General features: G+C 45.3%; 1 protein-coding gene across 1 annotated transcript in view; it reads left to right on the plus strand.

Moving 5' to 3' along the window:
- The window catches only part of SZT2 (SZT2, KICSTOR complex subunit), a 65,492-nt gene that overhangs the window by 13,839 nt on the left and 36,014 nt on the right, over nucleotides 1–15,639 (plus strand). The window contains exons 3-7 of the mRNA XM_025395250.1: nucleotides 5–178; nucleotides 1,049–1,219; nucleotides 12,127–12,258; nucleotides 13,005–13,146; nucleotides 13,568–13,674. Coding sequence (XP_025251035.1) covers nucleotides 5–178; nucleotides 1,049–1,219; nucleotides 12,127–12,258; nucleotides 13,005–13,146; nucleotides 13,568–13,674 — 726 coding nt within the window. The remainder of the gene's footprint in view (nucleotides 1–4; nucleotides 179–1,048; nucleotides 1,220–12,126; nucleotides 12,259–13,004; nucleotides 13,147–13,567; nucleotides 13,675–15,639) is intronic.

Consider the following 15,639-nt stretch of genomic DNA (forward strand, 5'->3'; position numbering starts at 1 on the left):
TCAGCTTCAGTCTGAACAGGAATTGGAAGTCCTCAGTGTCCTGCCCCCTGGGTGGCAACCAGATGAACCAGTGGTCCCAAGGCCATTCCTCCTTGTACCTTCCACCCGAGTCACCTTCCTGGCTTGGCAGTATCGGTTTGTCATTGAGCTGGACCTTAGCCCATCTACTGGCATTGTGGTAAAGGATTGAAGGGAGACTGTGGGAAGAAAGGATAGGGTGGGGGGTGAGGAGAGGGAAAGGCCTGTGGGGAAGTGAAAAATGGTCCCAGTCTACCATTTTGGAGAGAAGACAGGCTTGTAAAGGAATGGTGGGTGTTTAAAAACAGAACTGGGCCAACCGTGCTGGTTCATGCCTGCAATCGCAGCACTTTGGGAAGCCGAGGCAAAACTCCATCTCTATAAAAACTACAAAAATGAGCCAGGCATCCTGGCATGCAACCTGTCCTAGCTACTCGGGAGACTAAGGTGGGTGGATTGCTTGAGCCCAGGAGGTCGAGGCTACAGTGAGCCAGGATCAGGCCGCTGCGCTCCAGCCTGGGCAAGAAAGCAAGACCCTGGTTTTGTTGTTTTTGTTTCCAAAAAACATCCCAGAAACTGTTCCATGTATGGCACTGTATTTGGGTGTATGATCAGCCATAAGATAAGGGTCCTGGCCGGGCGCGGTGGCTCAAGCCTGTAATCCCAGCACTTTGGGAGGCCGAGACGGGCGGATCACGAGGTCAGGAGATCGAGACCATCCTGGCTAACACGGTGAAACCCCGTCTCTACTAAAAAATACAAAAAACTAGCCGGGCGCAGTGGCGGGCGCCTGTAGTCCCAGCTACTCGGGAGGCTGAGGCAGGAGAATGGCGGGAACCCGGGAGGCGGAGCTTGCAGTGAGCTGAGATCCGGCCACTGCACTCCAGCCTGGGCGGCAGAGCGAGACTCCGTCTCAAAAAAAAAAAAAAAAAAAAGATAAGGGTCCTACTGACCCATGGAAGCTGCATGTTTCTGCCCTCTGGTTAAGGCTGCCTTTGGACGCCCTTGAGCGCTCTTTCTCTGCCCTCAGGATGATTCCACAGGGGAGATCTTGTTTGATGAAGTTTTCCATGCCCTGTCCCGCTGCCTAGGCGGGCTGCTTCGGCCCTTCCGAGTGCCTGGATCTTGCATCGACTTCCAGCCTGAAATCTACATAACTATCCAGGCCTACTCCTCCATCATTGGACTGCAGTCCCACCAGGTATTGCATCATCTCTCCAAGTTTGTACCCTCAGACCAAATTTCTGTTAGTCCTCTGACCAAGTCCTTATCCTGTCTCTGCTGTTTGTCCCCAAAATCCCCAGCTCTGCTGGCTTCTTGAACCTGTTTTCTAGTCATTCTCATGAGTCTCTCTCCTCTTGAGAAGAACCAGTTCCTCTGGACTTAAAGGGCTTTCCCATAGACTTTGGGTCAGTTGGTGTTTATTGGACAACTGCCTTTTTCACCACTTCTATAAATCTCTGGTTCTGACCACTGGATGTCTGTTTTCTCTGTTCCCCCCTTCTCCTTTAGTTCTATTGGATGGTTTGCTGATGTGCTGTACCCTCAGGAGATGGTCTTTTGGAAGAGTTTTGTGATTTTCAAAGACAACAAATCACCCAGAAATATAATTGGTTTCAACAATAGAGGAGGGTCATTTTTTGGTTTTTTTGTTTTTTGTTTTTTTGAGACAGAGTTTTGCTGTTTTCGCCCAGGCTGGAGTGCAATGTCACAATCTCGGCTCACTGCAACCTCTGCCCTCCAGGTTCAAGTGGTTCTCCTGCCTCAGCCTCCCGAGTAGCTGGGATTATAGGCACTCACCACCAGGCCCAGCTTATTTTATTTTATTTTATTTTTTATTAAAGACGGGGTTTTGCCATGTTGGCTAGGCTGGTCTTGAACTCCTGACCTCAGGTGATCTTCCTGCCTCGGCTTCCCAAAGTGCTGGGATTACAGGCGTGAGCCACCACACCCGGTGTGGGTCATTTGTTTTTTTTTTTTTTTTTTTTTTGTTTTGTTTTGTTTGTTTTGTTTGTTTTTTTTTTTTGAGACGGAGTCTCGCTCTGTCACCCAGGCTGGAGTGCAGTGGCCGGATCTCAGCTCACTGCAAGCTCCACCTCCCGGGTTCACGCCATTCTCCTGCCTCAGCCTCCCGAGTAGCTGGGACTACAGGCGCCCGCCACCTCGCCCGGCTAAGATTTTTTGTATTTTTAGTAGAGACGGGGTTTCACTGTGTTAGCCAGGATGGTCTCGATCTCCTGACCTCGTGAACCGCCCGTCTCGGCCTCCCAAAGTGCTGGGATTACAGGCTTGAGCCACCGCGCCCGGCCGTCATTTGTTTTTTTTGAGGGCCATGTGAACTGTTGGGTATAATACTGACCACACAGATAATTACAGGGCTTATCCAGCACTCAAGGAGGCTATCACAAGACACTCCTTTTGGAGAATGGCCAAGTCTGTTACTGGAATATCTGTTTTTGACTTAGATGAGCATTGGCTCAGTTTCCCCTCATCTGCTTTTAACCACCCTTAACTCATTGGTAAAGGCTTTCCCTGAAACTGTCCCTGATGGCTGCATTGTCACCTTAGCTATCAAACTGGCTTTGAGAGAGAAGGTATTGGGAACAGGATCTAAGGGTCTGAAACATATATCTACAAAATTGGTGCATACCTGGATCTCAGGGCAGGGATTGCCAACCCTCTGCGCTAGTTTAAAGTGCTTTCCTAGTATAGCTGTTAGGACTGTCAGTTGTGGGCTGCATCCCCAGATGGGGGCCAGGTTTTACAGGCACTGATAGCCAAGGCAGGGAGAGCATGGATGTTAGATAATCACTCAAAACTTGGTTCAGGTTGGCAAACACTTAATGAAGCCTGATCTATACCAGGCCTGAGCAGGTCCTGAACACACAGATGAATCAGATCTTGTCTTTCTCCTGATGGGAAGAGTTGAGAGTTTAGTGGGAAAGACAGATATTAAAGGGAGGTAATTGCAGTTGAATGTGATAAGGGCACCGATAAGATGACTCAGGTGCTATTGGAGCACCAAGAGGGAGCACCCAACCAAGCATGGGGCCACAACAGAGAAATCTTTCAGACCAAGCAGCATTTGTTTTTTGTGTTTTTGAGACAGAGTCTTGCTCTGTTGCCCAGGCTAGAGTGCAGTGGTGCAACCTTGGCTCACTGCACCCTCCACCTTCTGGGTTCAAGCGATTCTCCTGCCTCAGCCTTTCAAGTAGCTGGGATTACAGGTGCCCACCAGCACGCCCAGCTAATTTTTTTTTTTTTTTTTTTTTTTTTTAGTAGAGATGGGGTTTCACCATGTTGGCCAGGCTGGCCTCGAACTTCTGACCTCAAGTGATCCACCTGCCTCTGTCTCCCAAAGTGCTGGGATTACAGGCATGAGCTACTGTGTCTGGCCCAAAGCAGCATTTGAACTGAGTTTTGAAGAAAGAATTGAGGTTAACCATTCAAAGAAGGGGAAATGGACTTTTCTGACAGAGGGACCAGCAAAAACAAATACATGGTACTATGAACCTGTACTCTCAATCACAGGTATTTTAGGGAACTACATATTATTCAGTGTCAACAGAGTAAAATTTGAATGTGGAAAGAGATGGTAAAGAGACTGTAGACATAAGTGGGAGCTGGTTATGAAAGGCCATGAATGTGACGCTAAGGACTTTGTGCTTTATTCTATGGGGGAGTTCAGTGTGAAGAATAAGAGCACTGGATCTGGAATCACATTGCCTGTGTTTGCTTCCTGGTTGTACCACTTACTGGTCGTATGTCCTTCGCAAGTTACTTAACCTTTCTGTGCATCTGTGTCCTTTCTCCAAATGGGGATATTAACATTGCCTATATCATATGGTGATTGAATTAATTCATGTCAAGCACTTAGAACTGTGCTTGCCACATAGAAAATGTGCAAATGTTAGCTATCAAAATAATTAGTCATAGGTGGTGGAGAGCCATTGAAAGTTTTAAACGGACAGTAACAAGATCACATGTGTACACTGGGAAGATCACAGTATTTTGTGGCTAATATGGAGGATGGATTTGGGGACAAAGTCTGGATGGGAGAATAGGTGAAGATTATTGTAGCATGGGTGAGAGGAGGAGGCCTGAATAAGGACAGCAGCTATAGGGAAGGAGAGGATTTCATCAGTTAAGCCCCAGGGCCACTTGGCCGCCCTGAGCCAGACTTTTCATTTTCTCTGTAGCTCCCTCAAGATGTATCCTGGCTGGGCGCAGTGGCTCACGTCTGTAATCCTAACACTTTGGGAAGCCAAGGCAGGTGGATCACATGAGGCCAAGCATTTGAGACCAGCCTGGCCAATGTGGTGAAACCCTGTCTACTAAAAATACAACAACAACAACAAATTAGCTGGGTGTGGTGGTGCATATCTGTAATCCCCGCTGCTTGGGAGGCCAACTCATGAGAATCGCTTGAACCTGGGAGGCAGAGGTTGCCATGAGCCAAGATCATGCCACTGCACTCCAACCTGAGCAACAGAGTGAGACTGTCTACAAAAAAAAAAAAAAAAACAAGATGTATCCTGTTAAATCACAGCACAGCAGTGCATGCCTGTAATCCCAGCTACTTGGGAGGCTGAGGTGAAAGGATTATTTGAGGCCAGGAGTTTGAGACTAGCCTGGGCCACAGAGTGAGACCCAAAAGTCTCAAAAAAGTTAGTCTCAAAAAAGTCTCAAAAAAGTTAGTTCATGTATATAATACATGTTCATCAAAGAAGATTTGCAAAATACATTAAAATATAAAGAAAAAAACAAAACTCATCTATAATACAATACTCAGAAACAACAGCAGTTGTTTCTGGATATTGTATTAAATTCTAACCTTTTTGTTTTGTTTTGTTTTGTTTTTTTTAAGACAGAGTCTCACTCTGTTACCCAGGCTGGAGTGCAGTGGTGCAATCTGGGCTCACTGCAACCTCCACCTCCTGGGTTCAAGCGATTCTCCTGCCTCAGCCTTTCAAGTAGCTGGTACTACAGGCACGTGCCAGCACGCCTGGCTAATTTTTTGTATTTTTAGTAGACACGGGCTTTCACCGTGTTGGCCAGGATGGTCTCCATCTCCTGACCTTGTGATCTGCCCGCTTCAGCCTCCCAAAGTGCTGGGATTGCAGGCGTGAGCCACTGTGCCTTGCTTAAATTCAAACATTTTATGGAATTTTCCTCCCTCACCTCCATCTCTTTACCCAAAGAGAAAGGGAGAATCAAGAGACTCATTCTAGACACATGATTTTATGTCCTGTTTTTTGTTCTGTTTAAGTAAGACATAGGGTCTCACTCTGTCACCCAGGCTGGAGTGCAGAGGCATGATCATAGCTCAATGTAATCTTGAACTGCTGGGCTTAAGTGATCTCCCACCTCAGCCTCCCAAATAGCTGGGACTGCAGGTGTGTGCCACCACACCCGACTAATTTTTAAAAATTTTTTTTGTAGAGACAGGATCTTGTTATGTTGTCCAGGCTGGTCTCAAACTCCTGGCTTCAAGTGATCCTCCCACCTCAGCCTCCCAAAGTACTGGGATTACAGGCATGAGCTGCTGTGCCTAGCCTGTCCTGCTTTTTTTTTTTTTTTTTTTTTTTTAACATATAGTATGGGCGTTCTTCTATGTCACTAAATATTATTTGAAAACGTGATTTTTAATGACCTGTTAACTTACTGTTTCATCATATTTTATCATATGTTTAGCCAGCCCCTTCTTGGCCACTTGGGTTGTCCCAATTTTCATTATTCTAAACAATATGAATAGGAACGTCTTTCTCACCTTTTTATGGCTCCAGTTCTGCTCATTTTCCTTCCTATGGGCCTGTAGAGTGAGACAATGTCCCGCTTTCCCTCTTCTGGCTCACCCCACCCACTTTCCAATTGGGAACAGGGAGTAAAAAAGTAGTTGTTCCATAGGGTCAGGGTCCGGGAGAAGTGGGCATGTGGGGCAGGTTGTAGGAGTGTGATGGGGAAAGAGAGGTGAGATCCTGAGGGCCACCACAGGGACTGCTGGGTCTATATACAATTTTAGGATGGGGACACTTATTTATGTTTGAAGTAGAAGAAAAGGAGCCCATGGAGAAATAATGAAGATATTAGAGAGACAAAAGGCTCAAGATTTAGACGGACAGATTAGCTATAGGGAAAATGAGGAGGAAGAGGAATCCTTTCTTCAGCACCTTGAAGGAAGAACAAAGACACAGATGTAAACATTCAGTAGACTTTGGGGATGCTTTCAGAGAATTGGAGAGTAGTGTACCCTCCAGGTTGGGGTAACCTGGGCATTTCTATTGACTGACTTCCTTTCTCTTTGAAGAGGGCACAGGGTGGGAGTTACCTGCTGAGGGTAAAGGGAAGGAAGGAGCATTCATTAGGGGGATAAGAAGAGGATTTTGAGCGTAAAAAAGAAGGGAAGTTCTACCTAGAATAGTCAGACAAGAGAAAGAAAGAAAGGGCATCCAAATTGGAAAAAAAGAAGTCAAATTATCCTTGTTTACAGATGATATGGTCTTTTATTTGGAAAAACCTAATGGCTCCACCAAAAAACTTTTAGAACTGATAAATTCAATAAAGTTGCAAGATGCAAAATCAGCATACAAAAAATCAGTAGCATTTCTGTATGCCAGCAACAGACAATGTAAAGAAGAAATCAAGAAAGTAATCCCATTTACAATAGTTTAAAATAAAATACCTAGGAATTAACTTAACCAAATAAGTGAAAGATCTCTACAACGAAAACTGTAAAACATTGATGAGAGAAATTGAAGTGGACTCCAAAAATTGGAACGATATTCCATGTTCATGGATTGGGAGAGTTGATATTGTTAAAATGCCCACACTGCCTAAAGCAGTCTACAGATTCAGTACAATTCCTATCAAAATACCGATGACATTCGTCATAGAAATAGAGAAAACAATCTTAAAATTTATATGGAACCACAAAAGACCCAGAATAGCTGAAGCTATTCTGAGCAAAACAAACAAAACTAGAGGAATCACATTACCTGACTTCAAATTATATCACAAAGCTATAGTAATCAAAAAGAGCGTGGTGCTGGCATAAAAACAGACAACATAGACAAATGGAACAGAATAGAGAATGCAGAAGCCATGTATCTACAGTGAACTCATTTTTGACAAAGATGCCAAGAACATACATTGGGGAAAGAACAGTCTCTTCAATAAATAGTTCTGGGAAGACTGGATTTTCATATGCAGAAGGATGAAACTAGACTCCTATCTCACAAAAATAAAATCAAAATGGATTAAAAACTTAAATGTGGTTGGGCGCGGTGGCTTATGCTTGTAATCCCAGCACTTTGGGAGGCCAAGGTGGGTGGATCATGAGGTCAGGAGTTCAAGACCAGCCTGGCTAAGATGTGAAACCCCATCTCTACTAAAAAACTACAAAAAAAAAAATTAGCTGGGCGCGGTGGCAGGCACCTGTAATCCCAGCTACTCAGGAGGCTGAGGCAGGAGAATCGCTTGAACCTGGGCAGCAGAGGTTGCAGTGATCCGAGATCGTGCCACTGTACTCTGGCCTGGCCTACAGAGTAAGACTCCATCTCAAGAAAAAAAAAAAAAAGACTTAAATCTAAGACCTCAAACTATGAAACTACTAAAAAAAAATTGGAGAAACGCTCATGACACTGGACTAGGCAAAGATTTCTTTTCTGTTTTTTTTTTAAACCTCAATCTAGCAGATTAACTCAACATCCTGCTCTATTTAATACTGTTCAGCAGAAGGAAATAACTAATTTCAATTTTAAACAAACTCATAAAGGAAACAAAACCATCTCACTACAGGCCTTTGACAAAGAACGTGAGCCATTTGCTGTAGCTGCCAGGCGTCAGTGTATGGCAAGGAACAGGGGCTTCAGGATGCACAGGCAAGGCCTCTGAGGTGGGGTATATTGGGGTTTTGGGAGGTCTTGATAGCACTGAGTTGCTGGATCCTGTGCTGCCCTGCCTGGGTGGGGAGCAGGGTGAGGGAGGCCATTCCTCTTCTGTAGAAAACACCAACCCCCAGTCCAGGGACTGGCAGCTGAACTGGTGACTGTAAAGCCTGATCTATATGAAATCAAAGGCACATGTGGAAATCCACTCCCGGCAAAGGGGGAGTCCTTGGGGGAAGCCAGCTGGGCTTCTGGAGGGTCCCCTTTGAAATGTCAGCAATTGAAAAATACAACCTAAAAGTGATAGAGGACCTGCAGGGAACTTTATTCTCTCACTTCTGTCTTCACGGGGGGCGCTGCCCCTTGGAAAGACCAGGTTGGCTTCTGGCACAGGTATCCCCCATCTTCTTGGGCACCTGTGGCATTGCCAGCAGGCCAGAGGGGGTGGCTGACAGTGTTGGCTCTAGCCTGACCCAGGGGGCCCAGTTAGGATCCCCTCTACCCATGGCAGGGGTGATTGCTACTTCTCCATGGTTCATGCGTAAAGCTTCCAGCCCTTTCCAGCTCAGGGAACACATGCAGAATGACAGTCACCCAGCAGACTGGAAACTACCTCCTCTCCAAAAGTCTGGCTCCTGAACACCCTCCTCCCTGGGAAGGGCTTTTGCCCCTTTGTGATTGGGCAGGAACCAGAAGAACAGTTTCTCTGCTTTGCCATGTCTGCAACCCAGGGCTCAGCCAGCCCCACATCCTCTGTCAAGCACTGAGCTCCAGCACTGTCCACACAGTGGAAACCAAATGAAATGACTTTGGCTTGTGGAGGGGGAAGAATGCAAAACAGAAACAAAAGCAAAATCACCTGCCCACAAGATACAGCAGAAAAGTTCATCCACTATCTTTTTTTTTTTTTTTTTTTTTTTTTTTTTGAGACAGAGTCTCACTCTGTTGCCTGGGGTTAGAGTGCAGTGGTGTGATCTTGGTTCACTGCAACCTCCACCTCCTGGGTTCAAGCAGTTCCCCTGCCTCAGCCTCCTGAGTAGCTGGGATTACAGGTGCCTGCCACTAAGCCCAGCTAATTTTTTGTATTTTAAGTAGAGACGGGGGTTTCACCATGTTGGCCAGGCTGGTCTAGAACTCTTGACCTGGTGATTTGCCCGCCTCGGCCTCCCAAAGTGCTAGGATTACAGGCGTGAGCCACTGCCCCGGCAACTTCATCCACTGTCTGTCCGCCTCCCATGTAAGGTGGAACACCCAGCCCCCAAACAACCCCTGAAATGAGACCCAAACCAAAGACCTGACGTATAAGCCCCAAATCAGTAAACCTCTCCTGAAACAGGCAAAGGAACTGCCTGCCCAGAAATACCCACAATAGTCTGTGCAGATTATAAAGAGATCAACAGCTTCACCCACAGTCTGCATAAACCCTGGTACTGGCTGTGTTCTCCATGGAAGGTCTCGCTGTGTTTCCTAGGCTGGAGTGCAGTGGTGTGAACACAGCTCACTGCAGCCTTGATCTCTTGGGCTCAAGTGATTCTCCTGCCTCAGACTCCTGAGTAGCTGAGACCACAGGTGTATTTCACCACGCTCAGCTAATTTTTAGGTTTTTTTTTGTTTTTTGGTTTTTGGGTTTTTTTTTTTATAGAGATGAGATCTCTACCGAGCTGGTCTCTAGCTCCTGGGCTCAAGCGATCTTCCCACCTTGGCCTCCGAAAGTGCTGGGATTACAGATGTGAACCACTGTGCTTAGCTCAAAGATTTCTTGATAATACCCTGCAAGCACAAGCATCCAAAGCAAAAATGGACAAACAGGATCATATCAAGTTAAAAAGCTTCTGCACAGCAAAGGAAACAATCAACAAAGTGAGGAAACAACTCACAGAATGGGAGAAAATATTTGCAAACCACCCGTCTAACAAGGATTAAAACCAGAATATATAAGGAGCTCAAACAACTCTATAAGAAAAAAATATATAATAATCTGATTTTAAAGTGGGATTTTTTTCTTAAAAAATCTCAATAGACATTTCTCAAAAGAAGGCATACATATGACAGGTATATGAAAAGGTGCTCAACATCATTGATCATCAAAGAAATGCAAATCAAAACTACAATGAGATATCATTTCACCCCAGTTAAAATGGTTTTTATCCAAAAGACAGGCAATAACAAATGCTGGTGAGGATGTGGAGAAAAGATAACCTTGTGCACTGTTGGTAGAAATGTAAATTAGTACAATCACTATGAAGAACAGTTTGGAGGTTCCTCAAAAAACTGAAAATAGGCCGGGCGCGGTGGCTCACACCTGTAATCCCAGCACTTTGGGAGGCCGAGGTGGGTGGATCATGAGGTCAGGAGTTCAAGAACAGCCTGGCCAACATGGTGAAACCTCATCTCTACTGAAAATATAAAAATTAGTTGGGTGTGGTGGCAGATGCCTGTAATCCCAGCTACTTGGGAGCCTGAGGCAGAGAATTTGCTTAAATCTGGGAGGCAGAGATTACAGTGAGCCGAGATAGTGCCACTGCACTCCAGCTGGATGACAGAGTGAGACTCCATCTCAAACAAAAACAAAAACCTGAAAATAGAGCTACCATATGATCTAGCAATCCTCACTCCTAGGTGTATACCAAAAAGAAAGGAAATCAGTATATGGAAGAGATATCTGCACTCCCATGTTTATTACAGCACTATTCACAATAGACAAGATCTGGAAGCAGCCTAAGTGTTCATTGACAGATGAATGGATAAAGAAAATGTGGTACATATACACAGTGGAATACTATTCAGCCATAAAAAAGAATGAGATCCTGTCATTTGCAACAACATGGATGGAACTGGAGGACATTGTGTTAAGTGAAATAAGCCAGGCACAGAAAGACAAACTTGGCATGTTGGTACTTACTTGTGAGAGCTAAAAATTAAAGCAGTTGAACTCATGGAGAGTAGAACGATGGTTACCAAAGGCTGGGAAAGGTAGTTGGGGAGGTGGAAAGGGGAGATGGTTAATGGGTACAAAAATAGAGTTAGAAAGAATGAATAAGATCTAGTACTTGATAGCACAGTAGACTGACTACAGTCAACAGTAATTTATTGTACATTTAAAAATAAAAGAGTAAAATTGGATTGTAACACAAAAAATAGGATAAATGCCTGAGCTGGGCTAGGCATGGTAGCTCATGCCTGTAATCCCAGCACTTTGGGAGGCCGAGATGTGTGGATCACTTGAGGCCAGGAGTTTGAGACCAACCTGTCCAACATGATGAAACCCCGTCTCTACTAAAAATACAAAAATTAGCTGGGTGTGGTGGCCCATGCCTGTAATCCCAGCTGAGGAAGGCTGAGGCACAAGAATCGCTTGAACCGGGAGGCGGAGGTTGCAGTGAGCCAAGATCACATCATTGCACTCGAGCCTGGGCGACAAAGCAAGGCTCTGTCTCAAAAAAAAAAAAAAAAAGAATGGGCGATACCCCATTTACCATGATGTAATTGTTATTTGTATTCCTGTATCAAAATATCTCATGTGCCCCATAAATATATACACCTTCTATGTACCCACAAAAATTTTTAAAAAAAAATTTTTTTTTGATACAGAAAATTATCTGTAGCCCAGGCTGGAGTGCAGTGGCGTGATCTCTGCTCACTGCAACCTCCACCTTCCAAGTCCCGGTTAAGCAATTCTCTTGCCTCAGCCTCCCGAGTAGCTGGGATTACAGGTGCCCACCACCATGCCCAGTTAATTTTTGTAAAATTGAAAAGGTCCAGAATAGCCTCTGTGTATACAGAAGGTAGGCGTCTCCATGGTGACAGCTGATCTTGGGCTGGTCAGTATGCTTAGAAATAAAAAAGCATTAAAAAGTATGAGAATAAAAGAGACTTTGCCAGGCTGAGGAGGGCAGCTCATAAGACATCCTGTAGACCAAGGTAGAAGAAGCTATTAATAGAAGATCTTATGGTGCCCATGTGGGGATTGGGGAAGCCCAGTGTGGAGGACCCTAATCAGAGGGAAGTTGTGACCCCAGATAAAGATGACTAATGACTGGGGACCTGGGCTGAGGACTGATGGAGACTGGATAAGGGGGAAATTGGTTGTGGAATCATAGACCCTAGTTGGGTAGGAAGTCAGGATCGTCTAGATGGAGCTATGGAGAATAAACAGAGCAGAAGTGTAGTGGTCTGTGCCCCCCTGACCGTCCTGTCTCAGTCTTTCCCTTGTGCTTCTTAGGTGCTGGTACAAGGCTGCCTTTTGGACCCGTCCCAGCAGGAGGTGTTCCTGCAGCAGATATATGAGCAGCTCTGCCTCTTTGAGGATAAGGTGGCCACCATGCTGCAGCAGCAGTATGATCCCCAGAGCCAGGTATGTAAGAGAGAAAGTGGGCAGAGGCAACTTAGAAAGAGGAGCAGCTAAGGACAGAGGGCAGAGAGGAGGGATAGTCCAAATAGGGCAGAAAAAGGCTAAGAGCTGGGACAAAGTGAGACAAGGATAAGCATGCTCATGACACGCTCCCTGTTGGAGCAGGACTCAGATATATTCCCTGAAACACAGATTCTTTCAGGGAGAAAATGTGAAATCCATTTGTTTGCATTTTTTTTTTAGCCCCATATCTCCTCCAGTGGATCTGAGAAGGTGTCATGTGTGGCTTTGACCTCTAGTTAGCATTTTGTACAACCGGGGATAAAGCTGCCTGGGCCCACTAGACTTCCCTGTCTCATCACTTTGGGTACCTCAGAAGTAGCCAGGCAAATGGCAGTTCTGTGTGCCTGATGACTGGTCATGTAATTTGATTGAGGTATAAAATATTTCGTAACAGTGATGGAAAAATATGGAAAGGGGCCCTTCTTGGCAAAAGATGGAGAAGCCTTACTTCAGTACAGTCTGAAGCTTCATCTGGTGCTGAACTCCCTTCGCCTCTGAAGTTCAGTATCTGAGCACACATGGGGAGGGAGCACAGTAAAGACTCAGTCGCATAGTAGAGGAATTGGGGTCCTCACAGGATTCGGCCTGTCTGGCCTGAGAGGTGCTGGACTGTAAATTCTGGCTTTGCTATGGATGGGGCAGCAATGCTATCTGCCCCATTCTGTCTTTTCTGTAACTTGGGGCAGGCAGAAGACCAGTCCCCAGACTCAGGGGACCTACTGGGCCGGAAGGTAGGCGTCTCCATGGTGACAGCTGATCTTGGACTGGTCAGTATGATTCGTCAGGGCATCTTGGCACTGCAGTTACTACCATCAAACTCTAGTGCAGGTCAGTAGAAGGAATATTGGTGGGACTGGGGAAGCGGGGAAGAAAAGTGGGGCTAACTGCTAACAAAGATAGCAGTTCCAGGGAATCAGTGGGCCCCAGAAAAGAGGATCTGTTTCCTTGTTTGCAAAACGTATGTCTGTATTAGTGTGTATCAGGAACCCTCGGCTCTGACAACTCCCTAGAAGGAGTAGAGCTCCAAGGATATCACTTAGGGGAGGTTATGATCTGGCACTCAAGAGGAAGAAGCAGGAGGGTAAGGGAGAAGGAAAGGTGTTTGAAGTTTATAAATCTTCATAGTTTATAAAACTGCCCACATTGGTGGGAAGACACTGAGCCCTTCAGGGCCCTGTCAGTTGGGTGTCTTCCTGTGACTTTGGTCTGTCCAGTGTCTCCAGGTCTGATCTGGTGTTTCCTGCTCCAGGGATTATCGTGATCACGGATGGGGTGACCAGTGTTCCTGATGTTGCTGTCTGTGAGACGCTGCTGAACCAGCTTCGCAGTGGCACTGTGGCTTGTTCCTTTGTCCAGGTGAAGACTTTTTAGGAAGGATGAGAGATGGAATATCTCACACAAAGGTGGGATGGCTGGTTACTTTCTTACAGGCAGTGATTTCCCAGGTAAAGTCAATTACTTAGTTACATGGGGGGAAGGAGTCATGTCTGGAAGGTAGGTAGCATGGTAGGAGAGGACTCTCATTTTTTTCCTCTTTCCTTGGGATTTTAGAAATAGATGTTAAAGCAGAAAGAATGCAGAATTTGAAATCTGACAGTCATTTCCAGTCCCACCTCATCCCGCAGATTAGTCATTATTGTTTTGAGTGCAAGGGTCAGAAAACCTGCTCGAACTAGCTTAAGCAAAGGGGTGAAAGGCATAGTCAGGGACTGCAGCTAAATTGGATTGATGGACTGTAGGGAAGGAGGTAAAAAGCTATGGGAAACAAGACTGAAGGGGTAGGCACAGGCCAGAACATGAAAATCTGGTTCTGCTTTATTAATGAGATTAAACATAACTCTGTGGGTGATGCAGATAGATAGAAGGAAAGTCATCAGTTGGGTTTATGTTTTATAAAGGTCACTTTTGCTGCTGGGTGAAGGACAGTGGGGAAGTCAGTGAGAGAGGATCAGGGCTTAAATTAGGGGTAAGAGGATTGAGAAAAATGAAGAGGCAGAGTCAGCTTGACTTCATGATTAGCAAGATGGGGGTAGGAGATGAAAGAGAAGAGGGCTTAAAGACGTCTCCAAGTCTCTGATTCCAGTGATGACTGGGTAGCAGCAGTGCAAAAGGAAGAGAAGCAGTTGTGGTAGAGTGAGGATAAGATGATGAATGCAAGTTTGTGTATGTTGTGTTTGAGGTGCCTGTGGTTCAACACAGCCAGTTAAGAACATCACCTTTGGAGTTAGGCATGCTGGTCTAAATCCTGACTGCAGTTATTAGCTGGGTGACATTAGGCACATTGCTTCACCTCTAGGTCAGATTCATTTGTAAATGGAGGTTGTAAAAGTACATAACTCACTGGGAGGTGAGATGCATTTAAAGTATTTAGCATTGTACATAATCACTTAATAAATGGCTGCTGTTTGTAGCAGATAGCGGTTGAATACACAGATCCTGATATTCAGGAGATGAATACTGCTTGAGAGGTAGAGATTTAAGATTTGTCAGGGTACAGATGGTAATTGAGAACAGAAGAGGGTCCTGGAAGAACTTTGGGGAACACCAGTGTTCGAGGTCTTTCATAGGAAGAGGGCCCAGCAAAGAATAAAGAATCAGCCAGGAGCCAGAAGATTGTGGTGTCAGAGAAGTCAGAATTTTTGGAAGAAAATTTTACTTGATCTTTCTGCTGCGTCTCACAATGGTAACTACACTGTGAGAAGCAGCAAAAAGATCAAGTAAAAACCGAGGAATGAAAAGTGCCCTTTGGATTTGGTGATTAGGAGGTCACGGGGATCTTTTTCAGAGCCATTTTAGTGAAGAGGTGGTGAGGGGATTGAAGAGTGGATAGAAGGAAGGAAATAGGGACAAGTGTTGACACAAGAAATTTGGCTGTTGAGATCGAGAGCAGAGCAAGAGAGAGAATGGTAACCAGAGGGAAGTACAGGGTAAAGGAGTGTTTTGTTTTGTTTTTAAAGCTAGAGACTTAAGCATGTTTCTAAGGGTCTGTAGTGAAGAAGAGTTTGAAAATAAAGGAAAAGGGAGGCTGGTGGAGTAAAGTCTCTGAATTGACAGGAGGGCATTGGCTTAAGAAACAGATTGAGGGATTCTTTTGGAGCAGGGAAGTGTCGTTTCTTTCTTTGAAACTAGAAAGTAGAAGTGAAGATGTAGATCAGCTCTGCGAAGGGCCTCTGATTTATCTCTGAAGTAAAAGGTGAAGCCGAGTACTGTAAGGAAGAGAGGCCAGAGTTGGGAAGAAGGAACAGTATTGAGGACTGCCCTGAAGGACTAGCTGAGTTGGGTGTCATATGTTTTGATGTGGTGCCAACCTACACAACTGTC

This window comes from Theropithecus gelada, chromosome 1 (genome assembly GCF_003255815.1).
Source record: "Theropithecus gelada isolate Dixy chromosome 1, Tgel_1.0, whole genome shotgun sequence".
Lineage (NCBI taxonomy): Eukaryota > Metazoa > Chordata > Mammalia > Primates > Cercopithecidae > Theropithecus > Theropithecus gelada.